The 22,692-nt window shown below is 58.7% G+C and overlaps 1 protein-coding gene and 1 long non-coding RNA gene across 3 annotated transcripts in view; one reads left to right on the top strand and one right to left on the bottom strand.

Moving 5' to 3' along the window:
• The window catches only part of Wwc1 (WW and C2 domain containing 1), a 46,645-nt gene that overhangs the window by 23,757 nt on the left and 196 nt on the right, over window positions 1–22,692 (bottom strand). The window contains exons 2-5 of the mRNA XM_069993977.1: window positions 7,349–7,458; window positions 5,881–6,084; window positions 2,685–2,761; window positions 1,565–1,644 (exon numbers count right to left, since the gene is read on the bottom strand). Of these exons, the coding sequence (XP_069850078.1) occupies window positions 1,565–1,644; window positions 2,685–2,761; window positions 5,881–6,084; window positions 7,349–7,458 (471 nt within the window). The remainder of the gene's footprint in view (window positions 1–1,564; window positions 1,645–2,684; window positions 2,762–5,880; window positions 6,085–7,348; window positions 7,459–22,692) is intronic.
• Window positions 16,924–21,730, top strand: LOC138808016 (uncharacterized). 2 transcript variants are annotated; one of them, XR_011366367.1, is made up of 4 exons: window positions 16,924–17,343; window positions 17,768–19,857; window positions 21,208–21,391; window positions 21,583–21,730. It is a non-coding gene; the product is annotated as an uncharacterized lncRNA (long non-coding RNA). The 2 variants fall into 2 exon arrangements; XR_011366368.1 differs by having other exon boundaries at window positions 17,768–20,144; window positions 21,221–21,391.

The raw sequence follows: 22,692 nt of genomic DNA, 5'->3' as shown, positions 1-22,692 counted from the left end.
TACACCCTGCCCTGCCCTGCCCTGCCCTCCCCTCCCCTCCCCTCCCCTCTGTCACCGCCATGGCAGAGCTGCACACACGTTTGCAGATTTAAAAATTGCGTCTCCAAGATCGCAAAGAGCTAGGACTCGAACCCAGGCCTCTGCTTTGAGAGCACACATTCGTTCCCTCCCAGCCTGGCAGAGCAGGTGCCCGGCGGCTGGTGGGCCGGATATCCCACACTGGCTGTGAAGGGCGGGGAAAGTGGGTCTGCCTGCCAGGTGACAAGGATTTTCAATGCAGCAACAGAGCCCAAAGTGGCAGAACAGGTTTGTGAGGCGGACGCGTTCTGGATGGGGGGAGGGGCGGATCTGACATCCGCAGGCTGGCCGGTCACCCGCCCAGACCTGGCCGCTGCCCTGAGAGCTGGGCTCGGGGGTGATGTCAGCTCTGGGCTCACGCCCAGAGGGGCATGGAGCGGGAGAGCAGGACCGGCGTGCGTGAATGGCGCGCTGGCAACACACAGAAAGCCGCGGTGCGTCATCTGGAGAAGCGCGCACGATTTAACATACAAGGTGCACGTTCCTGGCGTGTGCATGCGTGCATCCTGCGCCGAGTCCCGCAGACCCCACGGCTGCGCAGCGGTAAGGCACAGGAAGATGCGCCGGACACAGCAGGAGCGTGCGCCCTGCACCTGGGTGAGGGTAACTGTCAGAAGCTGATGTTCGCTGAAGGCCCCTGACTCAGTTTCCTCCTCTGTGCAATGGGGGGGACTAAAGCATGCCCTTTGCAGAAGTGCTCTGAGAAGCGCGTGTGCCGGGCAGAGCACTGACGGTGGTTCCCAGCGCCAGGGGTCCTGGCTAGCACCGTGACCGCCACATCCATACACCGTCCTGAAAGGCACAGCTGGGCCCTGGCTTTTCCTTGGCCACAGGCCTGCTCCACGAGCTGAAAGCAAGCCAGGCACGGGGAGCTCACGCCTGCCATCCTAGCTGCTCAGCAGGTGGCAATCTGAGGATCAAAGTTCCAAGCCAGTCCAGGGAGACAAAATCATGAGACTCTTCTCGACAAATAACCAGCAAATAAAAAAGCCTCAAGCGGAGCTGTGGCTCAAGTGGCACTGCACCAGTCTTGAGCACAAAAGCCAGGCGAGGGCACAGGGCCCTGCGTTCACGGCCCAGGTACTGGCGTGCGCACGCACGCACACATATATGTAAGTTTGCACAGTGTCTTTGCTAAGTGTCAGCAGGAAAGAAGTTGAAGGGAATGATGGGAGAGCCAAATTCTGAGAGGACAGACAGACAACAGAGAGGACAGACAGACAACAGAGAGGGCAGCAGGCAAGTCTGGCTCTGCAGGGCCGGGTGGGAGGACTCACTTTTTTTTTTTGGTCAGTTGTGGGGCCTGAACTCTGGGCCTGGGTGCTGTCCCTCAGCTCTTCAGCTCAAGGCTAGCGCTCTACCACTTGAGCCACAGCGCCACTTCCAGCTTTTTCTGTGTATGTGGTGCTGAGGAATCGAACCCAGGGCCTCAGGCATGCAAGGCCAGCGCTCTACCACAGAGCCACCTTCCCAGCCCAGGACTCACTTCTTCAGGGTCTGGAAGCCGTGCTCCTTGAACTGAAGCTCCTGCTGCAGATGGGTCATCTCCCTCTTCAGCCTGTTGACCTGGACGGCAGACCGCACTGGGCTGAGTCGGGGGATGGACCCAGGGAGGTGGGGAGACCCCAGGCCCCGGCTGGGCTCCCACACACCCCGCAGGGGCTCACACGCCCTGCCCTCCTGCCGTCTATGCATGGGCGGCGGTCGGCAGCCCGGCTGGAGTTCCTGTAGGTCCCCCCCACCATCTCCCACCCAGGAGATGGAATTGAGTGGCCCTTCCCATGCCACTCTGCCCTAGAAGCGATGGGAGTAACAAGATGCCCAAGGTCCTGGGTTCGAGAGTCCTAGGTTCTCAAACGCCAGGTCCAGCCTGGACAAAGGCATGTCGGGTCCGGGTGGCGTTGTTAAAACTTGCCCTCACGAGTCGTTATTAACGATGTACAGAGAGCTTTCCTACTGGGAGCCTAGGCACGCAGTTCCTTTAAAGGAAGGCCTTGACACGCCAAGCCCACATTTCGGCACGGGACGGGGCCGTCTCTCTCCGTTCACAGCCCCCCACCCCTCCCTGCCACTCCGGTCCCGTTCCCTCCCCCCCCCCCCCCCCCACGAATGGCGTGTCAGCATCTGACCTGCGAAAACCATTATTTTTTGAGTCTGGCTAGAACCGACGGTGCACAACACTGGCTGTGCCATGAGCACAGCCACGGGCCGCTGTGGTTCTGTGCCGGAACGTGGGCACGGTGACGCGTATCACCAGGAGTGGGGAGGCTGGATGAGCGGGACAGAGCACACCAGCAGGGACCCACCTCGACTCCAAGGCCTTGGAGGAGGCTGTCCGCGTCCTCAAGCCTCTGGCTGCTCATCTCTAAAGTACAGGTAATGGCAGCCACCACCCCGTGAGGTACAGCGCTGTCTGGGGCACAGCAGATACCAGGGAGATGAGAGCTGCTAGCAGCCTGACCAACTCACTCCCACGGCTGCCTGGTCGCAAGCACTGGCTGCATGGCCCGTCTACTGCGGCCTTCAGGGTGAGCTAGAGTTCGAAGGGGGAGAGGCAAATCCTCGAAGGGGGCAGAGACCTCCACCAATGGGAGGCAGAGACCTACCCGGGACTTGGTAGTGGCAATCTCCGCTTTCAGGATCTCGGGGTCATACTTCGAGGTGGATGATGAACCAGAGACCACTATAAGGCAACAGAAAGAAAAGAATTTTGGTTGGAGGAAATGCAAAACTGTCTTATTTGGCAGGCGAAATAGACTGAAAGGACTAAAATAAGCTAACTAGTCAACAGAAGGGAAGCTGTCTATCTAATAAACATGGCACAGAAGTCCAACGTTGGCACTGCAAAGAGATAAAGCAAACTACTGACTATAAAGGGAAATGTCTGCCGGGCGCCTGCGGCTCACGTTTGTCATCTAGCAAGTCAGGAGGCTGAGATCTGAGGATCATGGTTCAAAGCCAGCCTGGGAAGGAATGTCTATGAGACTCTTGTCTCCAATAAACCACCAGAAAACCAGAAGTAGCGCTGTCATTCAAGTGGTAGCACGCTCACCTTGAGCTGAACAGCTGAGGGACAGCTCCCAGGCCCAGAGTTCAAGCCCCACAACCGACAAACAAAAGGAAACGTCTGAAAATCATTTCATAGAATATAGCTTATGAAGAAATGTACAGAATAAGTGATACTACAGCCGGTGCCTGTGGCTCACACACTTGTGATCCTAGCTCCTCGGGAAGCCAAGACCTGAAGGATTGTGGTTCAAAGTCAGTCTGGGAAAATAATGACCTTGCAACTCGATCTCTAATTAAGCAGCAATATATCAGGCATGGAGGGGCCCAGGGGGCTTCACACCACACACTGGTGCTCTCTTACTCTGGGGTCCTCTGAAACGGCTCATGGAACTTTTGGTGATGGCCATCTTTAAACGTATCTGCACCTATTTCTCTGTCTACACTCTCATGGGCAGAGGTGGCTAGCCCATTCCACTTTCTAGCCTTTTCTGTTCTTTGGTCTCCCCTCTGCTGGACTTAATAACTGTCATTTCCATGCTTGCTTGGTTTTCTGCAGACTTTGCCCAAGCTCAGCTCCACACCCTTCCTGTTATCTATGCCCCTCCCTGGCCCAGAGCACAGACCAGCACCCCCTCCCCCCCAGGCCTGACAGCCTCTGCCCCTCTCTCTTCTGTGTCTCAGATCTCCCTCTTTTTGTCCTCTGGACAGAACATTCTAGTAGATGATTGAGAAGGGGTGGGGAGAAGGAAGGAAATCTACTTCCCCCCCTGAAATGTTACATGACTCAAAATATCTTGATCCTAACCCTACATTTAGCTAAAGGCAGTTTTGCTGGGTATAAAATTCTGGGTCAAAACAGATCTCCCCCCCTCCCACTTCCACCTGTAGAGGCATCGATTGCACCATTGTTTTTTAAGTTTCCCAGGTCCCTGGTGATAGGCTGTAGCCATTCTGAGTCTTGATCGTTTCCTGTGGCCTGTTGATTTTTTCTCCCAGGAGGCCTGAGTTTGCTCCATGGTTTCAGGGTTCGACACCAATGATGAAGTGTGGTATGTTGATTCATCCATCATGTGGAACCATTCCTCTTCCTCTTCCTCCTCCCCCTCCTTCTCCCTCCTTCTCCTGTCATGAGAGACTTTCCCGAATCATCTCATGAAGCCTCTCTCTCTTTCTCCTTTCAGGTCGTAGGTTCCCTGGACCAAGGCGGCTTTCTCTCTCCTTAACTTTTCTATATATTCCTGTAGCTGTCCTCAGCCTCAGGTTCCAATCTTCCCACAGGCCCTGGGGCAGTCTCTATTCTTCCTTCACTGTGGGGGGCCTGCGGGGAGGTCTGAAGGGGAGCTTGCCCACTCAGATGTCTGGTGCCGGACATGGCTGGACGCTTGGCCCGGGAACCCTTGATGCCGGTGTCATTCCTTCTTCTCTCTTCCAGGCCTTTTCAGGCCAGACTTCCCAGGCTCTCCTCCTGTCTAGCCTGGGGGCCGATGGACGGCCTGCTGCCTTGCTGGACATCAGGCGGTCTCAGAGCCCTGGGTCTCTTGGTTATGTAATCCTGCTTCCGCACGGTGTGCTGCGGCTTTGAACTTGCCTGGAGTCTAGAGCTTGATTTACCGTCTCCAAAAGTTCACCCACCACCACTGGCCAGGCTGCTGCTCGTATTGGTCCTGTCTATAGCAATTTGGGGAGGGTCTGAGGGTCCCTCTCGGAAGCAATTTTCATCCAGTGCTCCCTACCCAAGGGCCTCCTTGCCCCACTCCCGCTTCCAGGGATTGCTGAGGCCCAATTCCCTGCGCCCGAGTCTTGGCAGGACCCCCAGCTCGCAGCCCGCGGCCCTTTCTCAGGGGCCCACTGGCATCCGCCCCGCTTTCCAAGGCCCACGTCTTCATCATGATGTCCTTTCTTCTGCAGTTCTCAGATCCTTTTCTGTCCCTCTCAAAAATGGCCTTATCTGATATTCTCTTCATGTCAACCCTCCAAGTCTCCGGTGATGTGTTTTCCACACAAGAAAAGGAACCCCAAAGACGCCAGTCTCTGGGCTGAAGTGCTCAGAAACACCTGCAGGACACTGCTCAGCGCTCAGGAAGCGGCTCAGAGGCCTGGTGCGGGCTGCGGCTGGCCGACCACTTGGGCACCACAGGCAGTCCAGTGAGGCTGCAGGGAACCCCTCCCCCCATCCTCTCCATCTCCAAGCTGGGAGTGTGGAAGGCCAGGGCCCGTGGCTGGCCAACATGGATTTGGTGAGGACACTGAAGGCGGCAGAGCCGGGGGACACCCGAGTATGCACTGAGTCCACGCACCACTGTGGCCAGCTAGACCCACCAGTTCTTAATGTGTTTGCTCAGTTGATCTCTCCATCCCCTCTTCTACCCTTGCTCTTTCTCAGTGGGTTTCTAGCTCTCAGTAAACCTTCAACAAATGGTCAGACAGAAGTGGTAACAACGCGGGAGAATGTTGACCACGTTTGACGCCCTCATAGACTCGGCTAGCTGGATGTGTCACTCTCTTCCTTTTGTCCTCTCTTACTTCCCCGTGGATCTTTTCTAACCCGGGAGTGAGTGGCTGATCACAGGCATGAGCCACGGTGCCTGGCTCCCATCTCTATAAATGCTTTCCCTCCACGTCTCCCCAGCTAGCCCCTGTTGGGTTTAAACAGGGAGGAGCTACAGGATGGGACGGGCCACAGGAGCTGGCTTCCCACCACAGGGTGCAGAAGAGCTGCGAACCTGTAAACAGCCAAGGGATGGATGGGGATGTGGATGCCTGACTCGCCCTGCATGGGCGGGCAGTACTCACAGCTGGCCTGGGAGCCCAGCCTGTGCTCCCAGACGGCGTGCAGCTGCTGGTACTGCTGCTGCGCCAGCTCCAGGCGCTGCTGCTTCACCTGGTAGATCTCCTTCTGGGCACTCAGAGCCTCCTGCGCCACCACCAGGTAATCCTTCAGCATGTGCTCCTGCTCCCGCCGCCACTGCTCCCTCGGGTCCTCGATCTGGGTGGTTTCTGGAACAGACCCGGGGCTCCGGGTCAGCACCGTGCGTGAGGAGCTGCCGGGCTGGTGACTGGTGGAATCCACTACCAGACACCAAGGGGCAAAGCACATGGATAGACTCACAATAAATGTACCTGGGTTAAATTCGCTTACTACACGGAAGAGAATCTACATGTATGTGGCTCAGTCATAGAAACAAAAAGGACACCGAGGTGGAGCTGTGTGGATGTCAATCTCCACCGGAGGAAGGGCCAGGTTTGAATTGTAATCTTTTCAGAGGCCAAAGGGGATTATAAAAACTGGAGGTCATCTGTCTTCATGAAGAGTAAATGGAGGGAAAAGTGTTCAAGAATATGAAGAAATAGCTAGGTGCTAATGGCTCACGCCTATCATCCTAGCTACTCAGGAGGCTGAGATCTGAGGATCACGGTTCAAAGCCAGCCTAGGCAGCAAAGTCCGTGAGACTCTTATCTTCAAGTAACCATCAGAAAACCGGAAGTGGCGCTGTGGTTCAAGTGGTAGAGAGCTTGCCTTGAGCTGAAGAGCTCAGGAACAGTGCCCAGGTCCAGAGTTCAAGCCCCACAACCGACCAAAAAAAAGAGTATGAAGAAATAGCTGGGTACTGGTGGCTCATGCCTGTAATCCTTGCTACTCAGGAAACTGAGATCTGAAGATCATTGTTCAAAGCCAGCCAGGGCAGGAAAGTCTGTGAGACTCATCTGTAAATTAAGCACCAAAAGAGCCAGAGGTGGAGCTGTGGCTCAAGTAGTAGAATGCTAGTCTTGAGCAAAAAAGCTCAGTGCAGCACCCAGGCCCTGAGTTCAAGTCCTAGTACCAGCAAACATCACACACACACACACACACACACACACACACACTCCCCTACGAATGGCTATTAATTTATTTTTGTCAGTTGTGGGGCCTGAACTCTGGGCCTGGGTGCTGTCCCTCAGCTCTTCAGTTCAAGGCTAGCACTCTACCACTTGAGCCACAGCACCTACTTCCGGCTTTTTCTGCTTATGTGGTGCTGAGGAATCAAACCCGGGGCCTCATGCATGCAAGGCAAGCACTCTACCACTGAGCCACCTTCCCAGTCCTGAATGGTTATTTTTTCAAGAACATGCATTATCAACCTGCATTAACCTCTCTATCTAAATTGACATAAAACAAGGCACGATCTGGCTTTTAGATCCTTTGATGGCTCCTGAACACTGGGCAGGGCGGGAGGGGGGTGAGGAGGAGGAAGGAGGCAGGGGAAGGGAGGATAGAACTTACTGGTGTTGTGGTCTATGAAGTAATCTCCAACCTGGGGGTCGTAGGCCTCTTCCCAGCCCAGAGGCAACTCATTGCTGATGCAGTCAGCAAAGGTGAGGGGTTTGGTGAACCTGGAGTGAGGAGAGAGATCTATTCCATCAGCTCATGGCCCCCAGTGGCCCCCGTGGCCTCTGCAGCAATCCTTCCTGGCTTCCCACATCCAGGAGTTCTGCACTGCAGCCAGCTCTGCTGTCTCTTGTTCCTGGGAAAAGGGCCTGGAAGAGAGGGGGGGAGGGAGGGAGGGAAGCCAGCCACTTTCCCTCTTGAGCCTCCTTTTCTTTGTCAGTCATGGGGATTGAACTCTGGGCCTGGGCGCTGTCCCTCAGCTCTTCAGCTCAAGGCGAGCACTCTACTGCTTGAGCCACAGCACACTTCTGGTTTTCTGGTGGTTCATTGGAGAGAGGCTCATGGCCTTTCCCACCCAGGCTGGCTTTGAACCACGATCCTCAGATCTCAGCCTCCTGAGTGGCTAGGATGACAGGCGTGAGCCGCAGGTGCCCGGCCTTGAGCCTCGATTTCTTCATCTCTAACAGAGGGTTTGCAAGGCGGGGCTCTTGGGGCAAAGTCTCGGCTCCTGCCTTGGCGCCCAGCTCTCTTTGGTCTCTTCCCCTTAGGAGCCCTGGCCTGGCCTGCAGTCTTTCCTTTGGCTCTCTCCGGGGGAGGGGGAGGGGGTTTTGCACCCACCGGTCCTTCAGAAAGCTGGCCTCCTGCCTGCCTGCCGCCCCAGGCTGGCCGAGTGCCCGCACCCACAACTGTCCTCCAACAAACACTTACAGCAAGAACTACCCGCTAAGCACCCACACTCCTGCTTTTCCTCAGGTGCTGGGACCTTGAGATGAAGTTCCCACAAAGCTTTGGTCAGCAGACCTGGTGGGAGAGACACACAGGGGCTCAGAGCCCCCCAAGTTCCCTGGCTAAAGACTAAAACCTAATGCAGGTGAACAGAGCGACGGGTCTCAGAATGTTCTGGAGCGCGGTACAAGCCACGCTGTAGGACTAGAGGTGAGACTGGCCTGGCGCCTGGAGCCCCTCAGTTATCTATGGTGGGGTGCAAAGACATGCAGGGCACCTAAGAACCCCACTCACTCTGAAGCCCACGACACAGACGTCCCAGAACTCGTCCTGGGACAGAGGAAAGAACTTGGCAACATAGGCACAAGATGGACAACAGGCTTGCTCCGCCACCAACACCAGGGGAAGTGGATGGCTCAGTGCGTGGAGATGCGTCTTGTTATACCTGCGCTGGGATTTTACACACGCACACACACCTGCAGACACACAGGTACCTATAGACACACGTGCACGTGCACACAGATATGCACACAGGTGCACACCACATGCACGCACACAGCCACCCATTTGTGGGCACGCACAAGTACACACAGCATGTATATGCATGCACACATGTGTACACGTATGTGCTTCCTGCTAGTGAAAGCAGGACTGTGCGGGACCCCAGCCCTCCTGAGGAACTGTGGGTACTCCCGCAGCCTTTGCGCATGGCAGGGAGATGTTCTGGTAGAGATCCGGACAGGACCAGTCTGCCGGGAGGGAGCTCCAGCCCGCAGGTCTGTTCTCCCAGGCTGGGCACACAGCCGGGAAGCTGGTGTCAGCTTCAGGGTTCAGCGGGAGAGTGGGCTCAGGGATGAGAGCCTGCACCCCATTTAGAACCGGGGTGCACCGAGAATCCCAAGCCTCCTGCCGTGTGGGAGAGAAGTGCAGGTTCATGAGATGAGGGCAGGTGGGCGGGGAGCCTTGGGGGGGGGGACCGGTGGCGCTGCGGGGGGCATGATCACCCTCAACCTTAAACCGGAAGCCCCATTCTTCACCCTGAGACAGGAAGTGACATCACGGCTCACAGGCTCTGGCCAGAACCTCCTGCTGCGGTACCTCGGGGTCTGAGCACCCGTCTGCCTGACTGTGCTTATCTTCTCGTGCCAGCCCTGGGGCTCGAACCCAGGGCCTGGGTGCTGTCCCTGAGCTCTTGAACTCGTGCCACAGCTCTACTTCTGACTTTTTAAAGTGGTCTACGGGACATAAGAATCTCACGGACTTTCCCACCTGGGCTGGCTTTGAACCGTGATCCTCAGCTCTCGGCCTCCTGAGTAGCTAGGATGACAGGCGTGAGCCACCGGTGGCTGCTGGCTTCACAAAAACATTTTTAAGACGGACATGGGGGCTCATGTCTGTCACCCCAGCACCTGGGGAGGCTGAGGCAGGAGACTGGAAGCTCAGTGCCAGCGTGTGTGTCCGGTTGGGTCTCCAAAACACAACTCCTCTGACAATCAGTACAAGCTGCTGACGCACGAGCCTTTATCCCCACCCCCACCCCAGTTAGCAGACAGGTTGGTGGTGTTAATGGTACAACCGGGAGATGAAAAGCAAAATTCTGGGCGGTATTTAGCGAGCCACGCTCTGCCCCAGGTCCCCAGCACTGGCTTTAGATAATTCTGAAGTGCACTTTTATTTTTTTTTTTAATGCACTCAGTGTCTGGGGCAGGCACGGACACCCATGGTGTCTGGTGTCCGCTTTCCGTGGTAACAAGGTGTCCAGTAGGATCAGGGCGCTCGGCCCTCTGCCCTCCACCCTCCCCCTCCGGGCTGGGGCAGAGGGGCAGGGGGCGGGGAGACGGCGGTGGACAAACCTGTCCAGCCACATTCCTGAAGCGAGCCGAAGTAGGTTAGCTCTTCCCAGCAATGGAAGCACTGAGGCACCAGGGACAAGTACTTGAAAAGCCGGGAATGCAGAAGGCTGAGTCTCAAAAGGGACTCCAAAGAAGATCCTTCTGAACCAGAGGGTCTTGGGGGGAGGGGGGAAATGCTTGAGTGTTTTTTGCTTAAATATTTGTTTTCGTGTATGCATAAAAGGATGGGAATGATTTTTTTTTTAGTTTTTTTTGGGGGGGTCCCGTCGTGGGGCCTGAACTCTGGGCCTGGGCGCTGTCCCTCAGCTCTTCAGCTCAAGGCTAGCGCTCCACCACTTGAGCCACAGCGCCACTGCCGGCTTTTTTCTTTTTGCTTATGTGGTGCTGAGGAATCGAACCCAGGGCCTCAGGCATGCAAGGCAAGTGCTCTACCACGGAGCCACCTTCCCAGCCCCCAGGATGGGAATGATTTAAAGAAAAAAGAAACAACCCTAAGTCTGAAAGGATTGCTTCAGCAAGCCCGAGATCAACATGACTAGCTGAAGAAGTGGGTAGTCTTTTAGCAGCAGGTTTTTTCTTCCTTTCTCACCACTCAACATAGTGGTGCTTCTTGAAAACCAATGTTTATTCGTAACAACTCAAAGCCTGGACGCAGTCACATGTCCATTACGGTTAACCGGACTAAGCAATGTGGTATAGCCATACGGTAGAATACTACTTAGTCATCAAAAAGAGACTCCTGTAGACTGTCATTTCTGGAAAAGTTCTAGAGAATACATGCTAACACACACACAGAGACAGCTGATCGTGGCTGTCTGGGGTCGGGGTAGAAAGGATGGAGGAGGATGAGAAGCCTGCTATCTTGAACAAGCGACACAGAGCATGCTCAGGGGCCCGTCCAGCCTGCAGCGGCTGCTTCTCACAATGCCCTCACACCGGCCATCACTAAGTCTTCCTTTACTTGTCGGGTGGGTGGACTGTCACCCCACACCTTCCTAATTGACGGGTCCCAGGACTGGACACCGCCACCCGGGCCGTGGTCCTCTGCCTGTCCCTCCCTCCCAAGAGCTGTCCCCACTGCCCTCCCTCCAGGGAGTGCGGGAGGGGTCCCTTCCCGGGGAGGGGCTGGCTCACCTCCAGCCCAGGCTCCATCTCATCACAGAGGCAAACATGCTCTGCACGTCTCAGCTATTGCTGCTCAGACGAGGAAGGGGCCTTGGTGATGGGGGGACATGGAAGGACATGGGACATGGAAGGACACGGGACATGGAAGGACACGGTATTTGGAACACAGGATGTGGAAAGACACAGGACATGGAATAACATGGGACATGGAAGGACAAGGGTATGAGCAAGGACACGGGATGTGGAAGGACACGGGATGTGGAAGGACACGGGATGTGGAAGGACGGGACGTGGAAGGACAGGAAGTGGATGGACACAGCACATGGAAGGGACCCAGGATGTGGAAGGACACAGCACATGGAAGGGATCCTCGTGGCTCCCCACAGGTGGTGGTGACCCGGGTGCCAAGGCTGGCTCCGTCCCCACAGAAGGCCGGGGGTCGCCGGGAACTCTCCCAGGCCAGCTGGCGTGCACCAGCCCTGCCCCTCTGGGGTGCCCGGGCGTCGTTCCTCCTCTCTAGATGCAGACCCACAGCTGGGGGAGGGGCAGCTGCGGGCTGGGAGGAGGGCTGGGCCACGCAGAGCCCCGGGGCCATGAGTGTGCGTGCGTGCAGGGCACAGACGGAGGCTGCCACTTTCCCTACACACACGTAGGTGCCACCTTCTCCCGGCGGACGGAGGGAGACAGGAGCCTGCCCTCCACCCCCGCCCCCATGCATCGCTGCCCAGACCTGCCACGGACGTGAGAACCATCGCTGTGCTCTGAAGCTGTCCCCGGCCAGGCCTTCGGCAGACGATTTCCATCGCTGCAGACACCACCGTCCCCCAAAGACCCGTGGACACCCTCTTTCTCCCCAGCTCTGTCTCTTCTCTCCCCTGCCCCCTGCCTAAAGCGGAGATGCTTCAGGGAGGGGCGGGGGCACCTCTCATTTGAGCTTCGGGCTTGGTGCTTGCCTGGCAGGCGCCCCACCACCGACTCTTTTCACTTTACTTATTTTCCACATTTATGCCACAGCCAACCTGGACTGTGATCCTCCTAGTTATGTAGCCGGGGTAATGGGGTAGGTGCATCACATTCTGCCAGGTTTCACTGGTGATGGTCTCCAGGAACGTTTTGCCTAGACTGGGCTGGAGCTGTATTCCTGCTGGCCTTGAACATGGTTCTCCAGATCTCATCTCTGGAGTAACCAGGATTTTACAGGCCTGAGCTACCATGCTGGGCTTGACATGTCTTTTTTTTTTTTTTTTTTTTGTCAGTCCCCAGGCTTGAACTTGGGGCCTGGATGCTGCCCCTGAGCTCTTTTGCACAAGCCCAATGCACGGTGTTAAGCCACAGCTCCACTTCCCATTTTTAAGTGGTTAATTGGGAATTAAGAATCTGACAGGGACTTTTCTGCCCAGGCTGGCTTTGAACTGCGATCCTCCTTGGATCTCAGCTTCCTGAGTTGCTAGGATGACAGGTGTGAGCCACCAGCCCCTGGCTTTTGAAATAACACTTTTAAGAAGTCTTTCCTGATGGGCACTGGTGGCTCACGCCTGTCATCCTAGCTACTCAGGAGGCTGAGATCTGAGAATCACCGTTCAAAGCCAGCCTGGGGAAGGAAAGTCGTGAGACTCTTATCTCCAATGAACCACCAGAAAACTGGAAGTGGCGCCGTGGCCACGTGGTAGAGTGCCCGCCTTGAGCTGAAGAGCTAAGGGACAGCGTCCAGGCCCAGAGTTCAAGTCCCACAACTGACCAGAAAAAAAACAAAGAAGTCTTTCCTGACCTGATGGGGCCTCCTCCCACTGCCTTCAGTCACGGTCAGCGGGCGTGGTGACAGCCCTGGTTGGGCAGTGGTGGTCACCCCACTGTCCTCTGGCCAGCCTCGGATCAGGGCCTGTGCCGAGACCCAGGACCCTGGTGACGGGGACTGCATGGCCCTCCCTCCTTCCTTCTGCCGGCAGAGGGAGGGCAGCCCCGGTCGGCAGGGAGAGTCTAGGGGACGGTGCCGGCCTGGGTCTCCCGAGCGTCCCCCAAGTCCCTCCCACCTCAGCCTGCACACGTGCCCAGCACACCCCGATTTAGGGGCCACGGCTGCCAAGCGTCCTTGGCGGGGCAGTGTCCCCCCCCACGGTGCTCCCCCAACCCCACCCCGGGGGCGGAGTGTGGGGCGCAGGTCCGCCGGGTCTGCACGGCGCTCACTAACACGCAGTCACTGACTTCCAACGGCGGGGATGGGAGGCGGCCCCAGACACCCCTCCACGCCTGCGCGGCAGAGACGGGCGTCGAGGCTGTGAACCCCAGGGCCACTGGGCCACGGACACCCTGGGAGGCAACCAGACTACAATGTGCGCACACAACCCTGACACGTCACATGCACTAACAGTAATAAGCGACGGGGGAGTCGATTAACTCCCTCCCTCCATTCTTCTCTCTTTCCTTCCCTTTTCTGACTGTCTTTTTTTCTATTCAGTGTGTGTGCGCCAGTCCTGGGATTTGAACTCGGGGCCTGAGTGTGGTTGTCCCTTAGATCTTTCACTGAAGGCTAGCACTTCACCACTTGAGCCACAGCTCTGTTTCTGGCTTTTTGCAGATAAAGAGTCTTACGGACTCCTCCCAGCTGGCTTCCAACCGTGATCCTCAGATCTCAGCCTCCTGAGTAGCTAGGATGACAGGCGTGAACCACCAGCTCCTTTCCATTTCCATCCGACGTGTTGTTGTGCATCTTTATGGGTGTGGTTGTGCATCTTTATGGGTGTGGTGGATCAGGCTGGGGGAGGGGGAGGGAGGGGAGGGAGGGCCCCATCCAGAACCTGAGACCCTGGTCATCCCATCACCAGCGGGGACCTTCCCGAGGGACACGTGGCTCCCTTGGGGGGCAGCAGAGGGGCGGGAGCGGACTGGTGGTTTTTCAGGCCAACAAAGCTGCCAGCGGAGCCCCCTTCCATCTCCTCTGAGGTTGCCGATGAATTCATCCCCTGCCCCTGATCGTGACCTCGCTGGGAGCTCAGGACCCGGAGGTCTGGGGCGGGAGGGATGATGTAGAACAATCTCGTTGGTTTATGGGGTGAGCCCTCCTTCAGCTGCAGTGGCCGGACCGCAGACACGGCCCCGCGCTGGCCCCGGGACCCAGTGTCCGCAGCCGCCGTGGCCGCTGAAGGTGCAAGCGTGTTCTCCGCTTCCACGGCTGGAGTAGCCCGGCCCGAAGGAGGCTGCCCTTCCTCCACCTGTAACCCCGAGGCCGAGGAGTTTAAAGCCCCGTCTGGGTTATACAGTGAGCACCTGTCTGGAGAATCTAAGGAAGCAGCCGGATGCCTGGTGGAGGAAACTGCGAGCAGCGCTCATGTCTCACAGCCAAAAACCAACGCGTCCTCTTTCTACCTGAGTCACTGTGGCTTGCTCTGCCCCTCCCCTTTTCAATCTCTTCTGGCCCAGGGAGGAAAGCAAGGTGGGTCGGGGACCCTGCTCCTAACTCCTTTCTTGGGGGTCCAAGAATGTGTACCGTGCAGCAGAAAGGCGTTGGCTGACTCCAGGTTCATGAACATGGTTGGTTAATGATAAACACTTCCCCCGTCCCTCCTTCTCCCCCAAAGAGCGGATTAAGTTTTAACGTGTGCTGGCAGGGGCTCAGGCTTCTGAGAGTCCTCCCCTGGCATTTTCAAGGGGCAAGCAGACATGGGCGGTTGGTAAGAGGTACCCAGAGGAAAGAAGGCCCGGAACGCTGCCTTTGAAGTTCTTTCTTGAAAAGTCCAAGGAGCCCTTAGGGGAATCTCAGCTTGGGTGGGAAGGGAAGAGAGCCGGGGCCTCGGGAGTGAAGTCTGGCGTGGGCATGGGGGGCCGCAGACCCCTCGCCCTCCCTCCCTCCCTCCCTCCCTCCCTCCCTCCGGCCCTGAGATCAGGACATGGAGCCCTTGCAGGGGCTGAAGCTGAAGGCCTGTGCGGGAGGCTGGGCAGGGCACAGGGGAGCAAGAGGCCTCCACGGGGCGGAGGGGGCAGGGGGTCCCGGGTTTGTGGTTGTCTGGTCAGCTCTGACTCTGCACCTGTGGGACTCCTATCTCCACTGAACCAGCCGAAAGCTGGAAGTACAGCTGTGGCTCAAATAGTGAGACCACCCGCTGGGCACAAAACCTAAGAGACACCCACCACCCAGGCCCTGAGTTCATGCCCCAGTACTGACGCATGCAGACGTATGTGCACGCACGCACACACACACACAGGCACGCACACACACACACACACACACACACACACACAAGTAACCCATAGGCACTCCAAGCCCACAGTCTGACCAGGCTCCAAGACCTCAGAGGTCAGCTTGGTCCTTGCTAAGCTCTGTCACAGATGTCAAGACATTAAGAGCTTCAGCAAGCAGAACACAGCGCAGGGAGGCTGGGAGCTGGTGCCTCCAGGGTGGACAGGGCCCGTCGTCCATGAGACGATTCCTGAGAGGCAGGCTGACAAGCCAGGCCCTCTGCAAGTTGCTCGCGCACCTGCTGGCTCAGCCACAAGACGGACTCATAAGCGGGGCTCACCCCCCCCCCCCATGAACGGGTAAGCCCAGCGGAGGGCTGCCCCAGGTCCGGATTACCAGGTGAGCTCAGGACCGCCCTCCTTGCCTGACCTTGGGGACAGGTGCGGGTCTGTGCTGCTGTTTAATCAATCCCAGAAACAGGACTCAGTTTCCCCAATGGCAGAACCGGAGACAGCAGCAGTTTTTGCCTCGAAGTGTGGCTACCAGAATTCGACCCCATGCTGTACACCACCGGCTGACACAATCTGAAGTCTTAGAAAATGTTAGCCGGCATTAGCTCTCACGCATGGAGTACGACATGCGCATTGAGGGCGTTGTACCATGCCGGGCGCCGGCGGCTCACACCTGTCACCCCAGCTACTCAGGAAGCTGAGATCTGAGGATCACGGTTCGAAGCCAGCCTGGGCAGGAAAGTCCATGAGACTCTTATCTCCAATTAGCCATCAAAAAGCCGGAAGTGGAGCTGTGGCTCAAGTGGTAGAGTGTCAGCCTTGAGTCAGCCCAGGCCCTGAGTTCACCGTGACGTCTGGCCCATTTCTGAGTTGGCAGTGATTAGGCTGCGGCTGTGTGGTTGTGGGGGGAGCCGAATAAATACAATATTGCTACGTCCTGTTTATTTACAAGGCGTCTAACCCTACGATAAGAGACTGAGCGTGGGGGCCAGGAAGGAAACCAAGTCACAGAGAGCTGGGCACTCCCTGGGGGAGCTGGACTTCGCCAGGCACACCAGCCCTTAGCCCCCTGCAGCACGTCAGGCTTGGTAGTGGGGGGAACACAAAGGTCCCCCCCATATTCCAATCTACGGTCACACCAGCACGGTCCTGGCGCCCCGTGACATTCACACAACACCCCGGTCCCGATTGCACGCACCGCCACCGCACACAATGCCACCACCATCACTGTCAGCATCACAGGCCGGGCTCTGCCTCACGGGAGCGCAGACACGGGGGCGGCTGGCCGAGCACAGGGGGCGCTCTGTCCACCACCGCCAGCAGAGTGGCCCTGGCCGTGCCTGGGCTGGGCGGGGCCGTCAGGCCCGCGCCCTTCCAACGCTTCAGGCGATATCTGCAGGCTCTCCAGAGCTCAGGGCTTGTCTCTGATAAGACCAAGTGCTGGCCATGGCAGCGGGTACAAATGTCAAGGGGGCTTCCCAGGAGGAAAATCCCGTGGGCAGGGAGGGAAGGAGGAGGGGCCATGCGGAAGGGAAGTCCCTCCTTAATCCCACTTGCAGCTGTGGAGTGGGGCCTGCTCAAGGTCACAGCCGAGCTGTGCGGGCCGGTCAGAGCCGGCCTCCGCTGCCGAGAACCGTGTGCGGTCGTCGTGAACGAAATTCCGCACGACTGCGGGTGTTTCTGCTTATTCCCCTGATTCTTTCCTCTCTCAGAACCTCCAGAAGGGAAGAGGAAGGCCCGGAAATCAGACAGACCCAGTGGGAGGCCCCGCTCACACCCGCCGGCCCCTTCACACCAGAAAGAACGCAGCGTGGATTAAAGATCCCCCATCGCCATCACCCTGCTTCAGCCCCTTGGCGCGTGGGTGGCACACAGGCGCATCGTGTGCCTGTCAGAAAGTTCTGGAACGCATGGTGAGCTGCTCACTGAACTCTGTGACATGTCCAAGCCAAGCCATGACCAGCCAGCTGCCACCAGGACGGACACCCCGTAACCAGTCAGGTAAGGAATAAAGGGGTATGTGGGGGGGGCAGGAAGTGGGGGGAAACTTCCCCCAAACCAGGCTCTGATGACAGCAGGTGGGGGGGGGGTCGGAGTGGGCGGCATTAGGGAGCCAGCAGCCACCGATGACCACGGAACCCAACCACCGAGCACTGGGTGAGAACTGAGCCCCCAGCCCCTTTTCTTCAGCAGACCTCTCTTGAAACTGAGGACGCTGTTTCTTCCTGAGGGCAGGGCGGGGGCGCTGGCGGGCTGCGTATGGAAGTTCCCGCCACAGGGAAGGTCTGTCCCGCCCTCCACGACCCCCCTGCTCCCCACGTTTGATAGAAAGTTCTCTACACAGCCGCTAAGTGGCCCGGAGTGGAGGTGGAGGGACAGGATGATGCTGGGTAGCTTTTCTCCGTTTTCTCTGTTTAACCTCCAGCCCTGACCTCCTGCAGCTCCACCTGTGGAGCTGGGCGCTGGCGCTGCTGGACGCTGGACCCTGCGGGACTCGCGTGGACTCAACCCACGTCCAGCACCCCCCCTCCCCAGCAGAGAGCAAGGAGCCGGTGACAGCAACTTGCCAGCGCCATTTCTCCACGGGAGTGGACGCCGCGTATCCAGGGCTGATCCACTGATTGGGTGGGGGGAGAAAGTGTGGACACCCGTCACCTGGAGCAGAGCCACGGGTGCTCGGAGCGCTCAGCTCGGACAGCCACCTGCCACCTGAGCTGTCATCTCCTGAAGACGCTGTGTACCCCCCCTGCACCCCCACTCCAGGGCCCCCGCAGCCACGCACCCGCCCCTCCAACGCCCTCCTACTAGAGACCTGACCGGGCTGTGCCCACCTTCCCAGTAACCTGTCTACCTTCCAAAGGGTAGCGTTTGTCTGGGACCCAGGCCTTGGGGAAGCGGCCAGCTTGGGCATGGGCTCCTTCCTGCCCTTGCTCCTGCCCCGTCCTTGCCGGGAGGTGGGGGGCTTTCTCTGGTGACACGGAGAGGACTTCAGCCCCTCTGAGTCTCGCGGGCACCTCCTTGGCAAGCGCCCTCCCCAGAGGGCTGACGGGCAGAGCACCCGGGGAGCCTCAGCGGGCCGCGGCTCCTGGCCACGTTCTAGACATCCCTGGGCCGCAGCGCTCTCTCCCTGTCTGTGCTACGGCTTTTCCCCCCGCTTTATTTCTTCCTGGTACTGAAGGCAAGGCCTGGGCATTGTCCCTTAGCTCTTTCACCCAAAGCTGGTGCTCTACCGTTTGAACCACAGCGGCATTTTTCTGGCTTTCTGGGGGTTAATTGGAGATGAGGCTCCCACAAACCTCCATCCTCGGATCTCAGCCTCATGAGTAACTAGGATTACAGTCACAGGCCACCAGTGCCCGGCTTCGTCTTACATCAACGTTGTTGTTATTACTATTATTATTTTGAGGAACTAGAGTTGAATTCCAGGCCTCACACGTGCTTAGGCGGGCGCTCTACTACTTGAGCCACGCCTCCATCTTAAAATCAACCCTGGAAAAGAACCAGGACAGCCCTCTCACAACCGGCTGAGCCATCAGGACTCCAGCGGGCCCTGAGGATGTGACTGACCACCAGGCAGAGGAACTTCGGGCAAAATCCCAACCTGGAGTGACCCCGCCCGCCCACCCACCCGGCCACGCCCCTCAGTCCCTCTTAGCTGACCACAAAGCAATCCCGTCTGTCATCCCTGATCCTTGGCTGCACGGCACACGGCAAAGTCCTGAGACCGCACACAGAGGACCCACACCACTGCCTGCGGGTCTCTCCAGCCAGAAAGGGGCGTGAGGAATGACCCTGCCATCATACCATCCACAAGGGCCGACATGGACGCGTGCGAGAGAGAGAGAGAGAGAGAGAGAGAGAGAGAGACCAGGGGAGACCTCTTCTAGACCCCGGCTTGGCGATATCTGCTGCACAGCCTTGGGCCGGTCACAGCTCTGTCCAGTGTCAAGTGAGAAGCAGGGTCAGGTGACCAGAAAGCCCTGAGCTTGTCCTCGGTGCCTTCGCCGGGCCCAGCCCTGCCCAGGCCCTGGACCTTTAGTGCTGTCTGTGGCTTCCTTGTTCTACTCAGGGCAAACGTGAGGCCCAGAGACCCCGCCAAGGCCGCGGGCCTCCGACGCCTCGCGGGAGCTGGGGCTGCACCGCACGGTGAAGCTTCTGGCTGGCGTGAGACGCCTGTTTCCCCCACATCGACTCTTGTGAAACTCAGACCACCCAGGCAGACGAGGGGCCCGTCCCAGGACTGAGAGCAAGCCCCGGGACAGAGCCCTCAGGGGGAAGTTGGGGGGAGCCCCTGAGGACCTGGAGGTTTTCTTCTCGGGGAACGCGCCTGCCAGGGGCCGCAGCGCGGCTGGACTTCCCGCCAGGGATGACCTCTCCACCATGGAGCACGCAGAAGCCGGCCCCCGAATCCCGACAGACGCCGCCCTGGAGTGCGTGGGGCGTGGGGACCCCAGGCCTGAGTATGCAAGGCCGGGGTTTCCCCATCCAGACCCAGAGACGTACCAGGGCGCACAGGTGAACACCAACGGGGCACAGGCAGGAACCGGGCTTCCGGAACCTTCTCTTTACAGCACCATCCGTCCCGGCCATCCATCCTCCCTTCCCGGGGGAACAATGGCGTATTTGTTTGGCGTGGCGTGGAACGGGACACGCAGGCGGGGCAGGCTCTGAGCTCCCACCAGCACCGGTTGTGGGGCGGCAGAGGTGTGGGCCGGGTCGGAGGGGCCCCTGCGGCCCCCGCTCCCCCGGACAGCCCGCCCCCCTCCCACACCAGCGCAGGCCCCGGCCCGGCTGGCAGCGCTGTATCCTTTGGCCCAGTGGGCAGGGCCCGAGCTGGAACCCTCTCCGGTTGTTGGGACGACGGTGCCCGGGAATTTCAGCCTCCCTGGGTGAGCAGGGCAGAGCTGGCAAAGGCTGGCAGCCTGGCTGGTGAAAGGGATGTGAAAGCTGGGTCCCCCCCTCCCCGCCCCCAGCAGCCCCAGCCGGCCCGGGACGGCTGGGCTCCGTGGGGACATTCTCCAGGGCTGCTAACCGGAGGCTTTGTCCCCGTCCCCCCCAAAGTGGCTCAGCTGTGGCTGAAGGACCACCTGACTTACTCAGGGCAGGGCCGGGGCCCGTATGAGCAGCAGAGGGAAAACCCCTCTCCCAAGAGAATTTATCTCTCACCCTCCACACACAAAAAAGAGGCTCCATCTTTTGCTCCAGCCTCTCTGTCTCAGATCACCCTGCCTCCCTCCCCTCCTGTCCCCGCCTGGAATCTGGCCTGGAAGCCCGTGGCATGAAAGAGAGGCAGAAAGGCTCTACAGCAAATCCCCAGAGATCACACACAATCCACCCTCACACGCCAGGCGAAATTCAGAGCTCAGAGAGGTCAAGTAAGTTGCCCGAGGCCACACAGGTCCGACCAAAGGCACCATCCCTAACGGGGAAAATTCCACCAATGCACAGGTAGGCGTAGGGAGGGACAGAGCTCTACCCCAAATCCTTCAAAGCTGGCTACACGCTCCCCCACCCCTCCACGGAAGCCCAGCACAGGGGCTACGCACCAGGCCAGCACTGAAGAATGACCAAAGACGCACAAAGGCAAAGCCTCGGGCTTGGAAGGACGGAGCACCAATGGCTCCAGGAAGGCCAGTGTGCTTCTGACCCCCCCCCCCCACACACACACACAGGCCGAAGCCTGCCTGACCCCTGGCAGTCCCTGGCTGTAACAGAAAGACGTCCAGTAATTTTTAGGGCTCCTTCTTATGTAGAGCGCTAGGTATTACTTATTTCCCATCTGTCAACGTGGCAGGAAAAGGGTTCTTGTTGTTTCGTTTCGTGGTACCGGACTTGAACTCGGGGCCTTGGGTGCTTTTCCCTTAGCTTAAAACTCAAGCAATCCAACACTGAAATGCTGCTCCAGAGGGGACTGTCCCAGAAGGAAGGCCTGACTGAGGGAGCGGCAACCCTCGGCACAGCACCTCAGTGAGAACAACACCTTTCTACGGTTCAGAAGTCTCCTTGCAAGTGCGGGAATGCTGAACACGGAGCAGGCACCGGGGACAAGGTGCGGATGGACGGACAGATGGACAGACAGATAATGAATGGACTGATGGATAAGTGGACAGATGCCCGGCTGGATGGACCCATGGACGGATCAATGAATGGACGGATGGATGGACACACGAACAGACGGATGGACGGATGGATACAGGCACTCTGTGACTCTCAACTCTCGTTTTCTGTTTCTTTTTTTAGAAAGAGCCCCGGACACACATCCCAACCTGGGCTTAAGATTCCCCCCATCCAGACCTGGTGACAAGGTCAGTGTTCCCCAAAACCGCCCTCAGCTGTCCCCGGGGACGCGCCCCCAAGGTCACAGGCTGCGGGGGGGGGGGGAACTCCACACTCTGTTCCAGAGACTGGCGGCGAAGGGCTGGAGAGGGGTCCGGGGACAGCAGGCGCCCCTACCCCCAGTGCCCGGGACGCAGGGAGGACTGAGCGCAAGCACCGCGCAGTACCCTGCTGTGACCCAGAGAGGTGATAAGGGAAGTGAGAAGCTGGGTCCCCCCCCAGGCGGCCACCTGACCTGCGGGGTGCGGATGGTGGGGGGGGCCAGGGGGCGGCCAGGGTGGAGCAGAAGGCATGGGGGGGGGCTGGGGGAGAAGGAGGATGGGATGGGGAGCACGGGGGTTCCTGGAGGCCAGGGTGGCCGCTGCCGCCCTCCTGGCCCCTCCTCCCCTCCCCCTCCTCCCCTCTCCCTCCTCCCCTCCCCCCTGCTCCCCCTCCTCCCCCTTCCTTCCCCTTCCTTCCCCTCCTCCCCTCCCCCCTGCCCCCTTCCCTCCCCCCTGCTCCCCCTCCTCCCCTCCCCCTCCTCACCTCCCCTCTCCCTCCTCCCCTCCCCCCTGCTCCCCCTCCTCCCCTCCTCTCCCTTCCTTTCCCTCCTCCCCTCCCCCCTGCCCCCTTCCCTCCCCCCTCCTCCCCTCCTCCCCTCCTCTCCTTCTTCCCTCCTCCCTACCCCTCCTCCCCCTTCCTCCCTCTCCTCCCCTCCCCTTCTTCCCCTCCCCCTTCCTCCCCCTCCTCCCTCTCCTCTTCCTTCTCCTCCCCCCTCTTCCCTCCTCTTCCTCCCCCTCCTTCCCTTTCCTCCCCTCCCCCCTCTCTCTTCCTTCTCCTCCCCCTCTTCCCTCCTCTTCCTCCCCCTCCTTCCCTTTCCTCCCCTCCCCCTCTCCTCTTCCTTCTTCTCCTCCCCCTCCCCTCCCCCTGCTCCCCCTCCCCCTCTCTCTTCCTTCTCCTCCCTCCTCTTCCTCCCCCTCCCCTCCCCTCCCCCCTCCCCCCCGCCCCTCCCCGGGGGTCGCCGGCCCCTCCCCT

This window comes from Dipodomys merriami, unplaced genomic scaffold, assembly GCF_024711535.1.
Source record: "Dipodomys merriami isolate MVZ:Mamm:240054 unplaced genomic scaffold, mDipMer1.0.p SCAF_44, whole genome shotgun sequence".
Classification (NCBI taxonomy): Eukaryota; Metazoa; Chordata; class Mammalia; order Rodentia; family Heteromyidae; genus Dipodomys; species Dipodomys merriami.
This window is presented reverse-complemented; position numbering and strand designations above follow the sequence as displayed.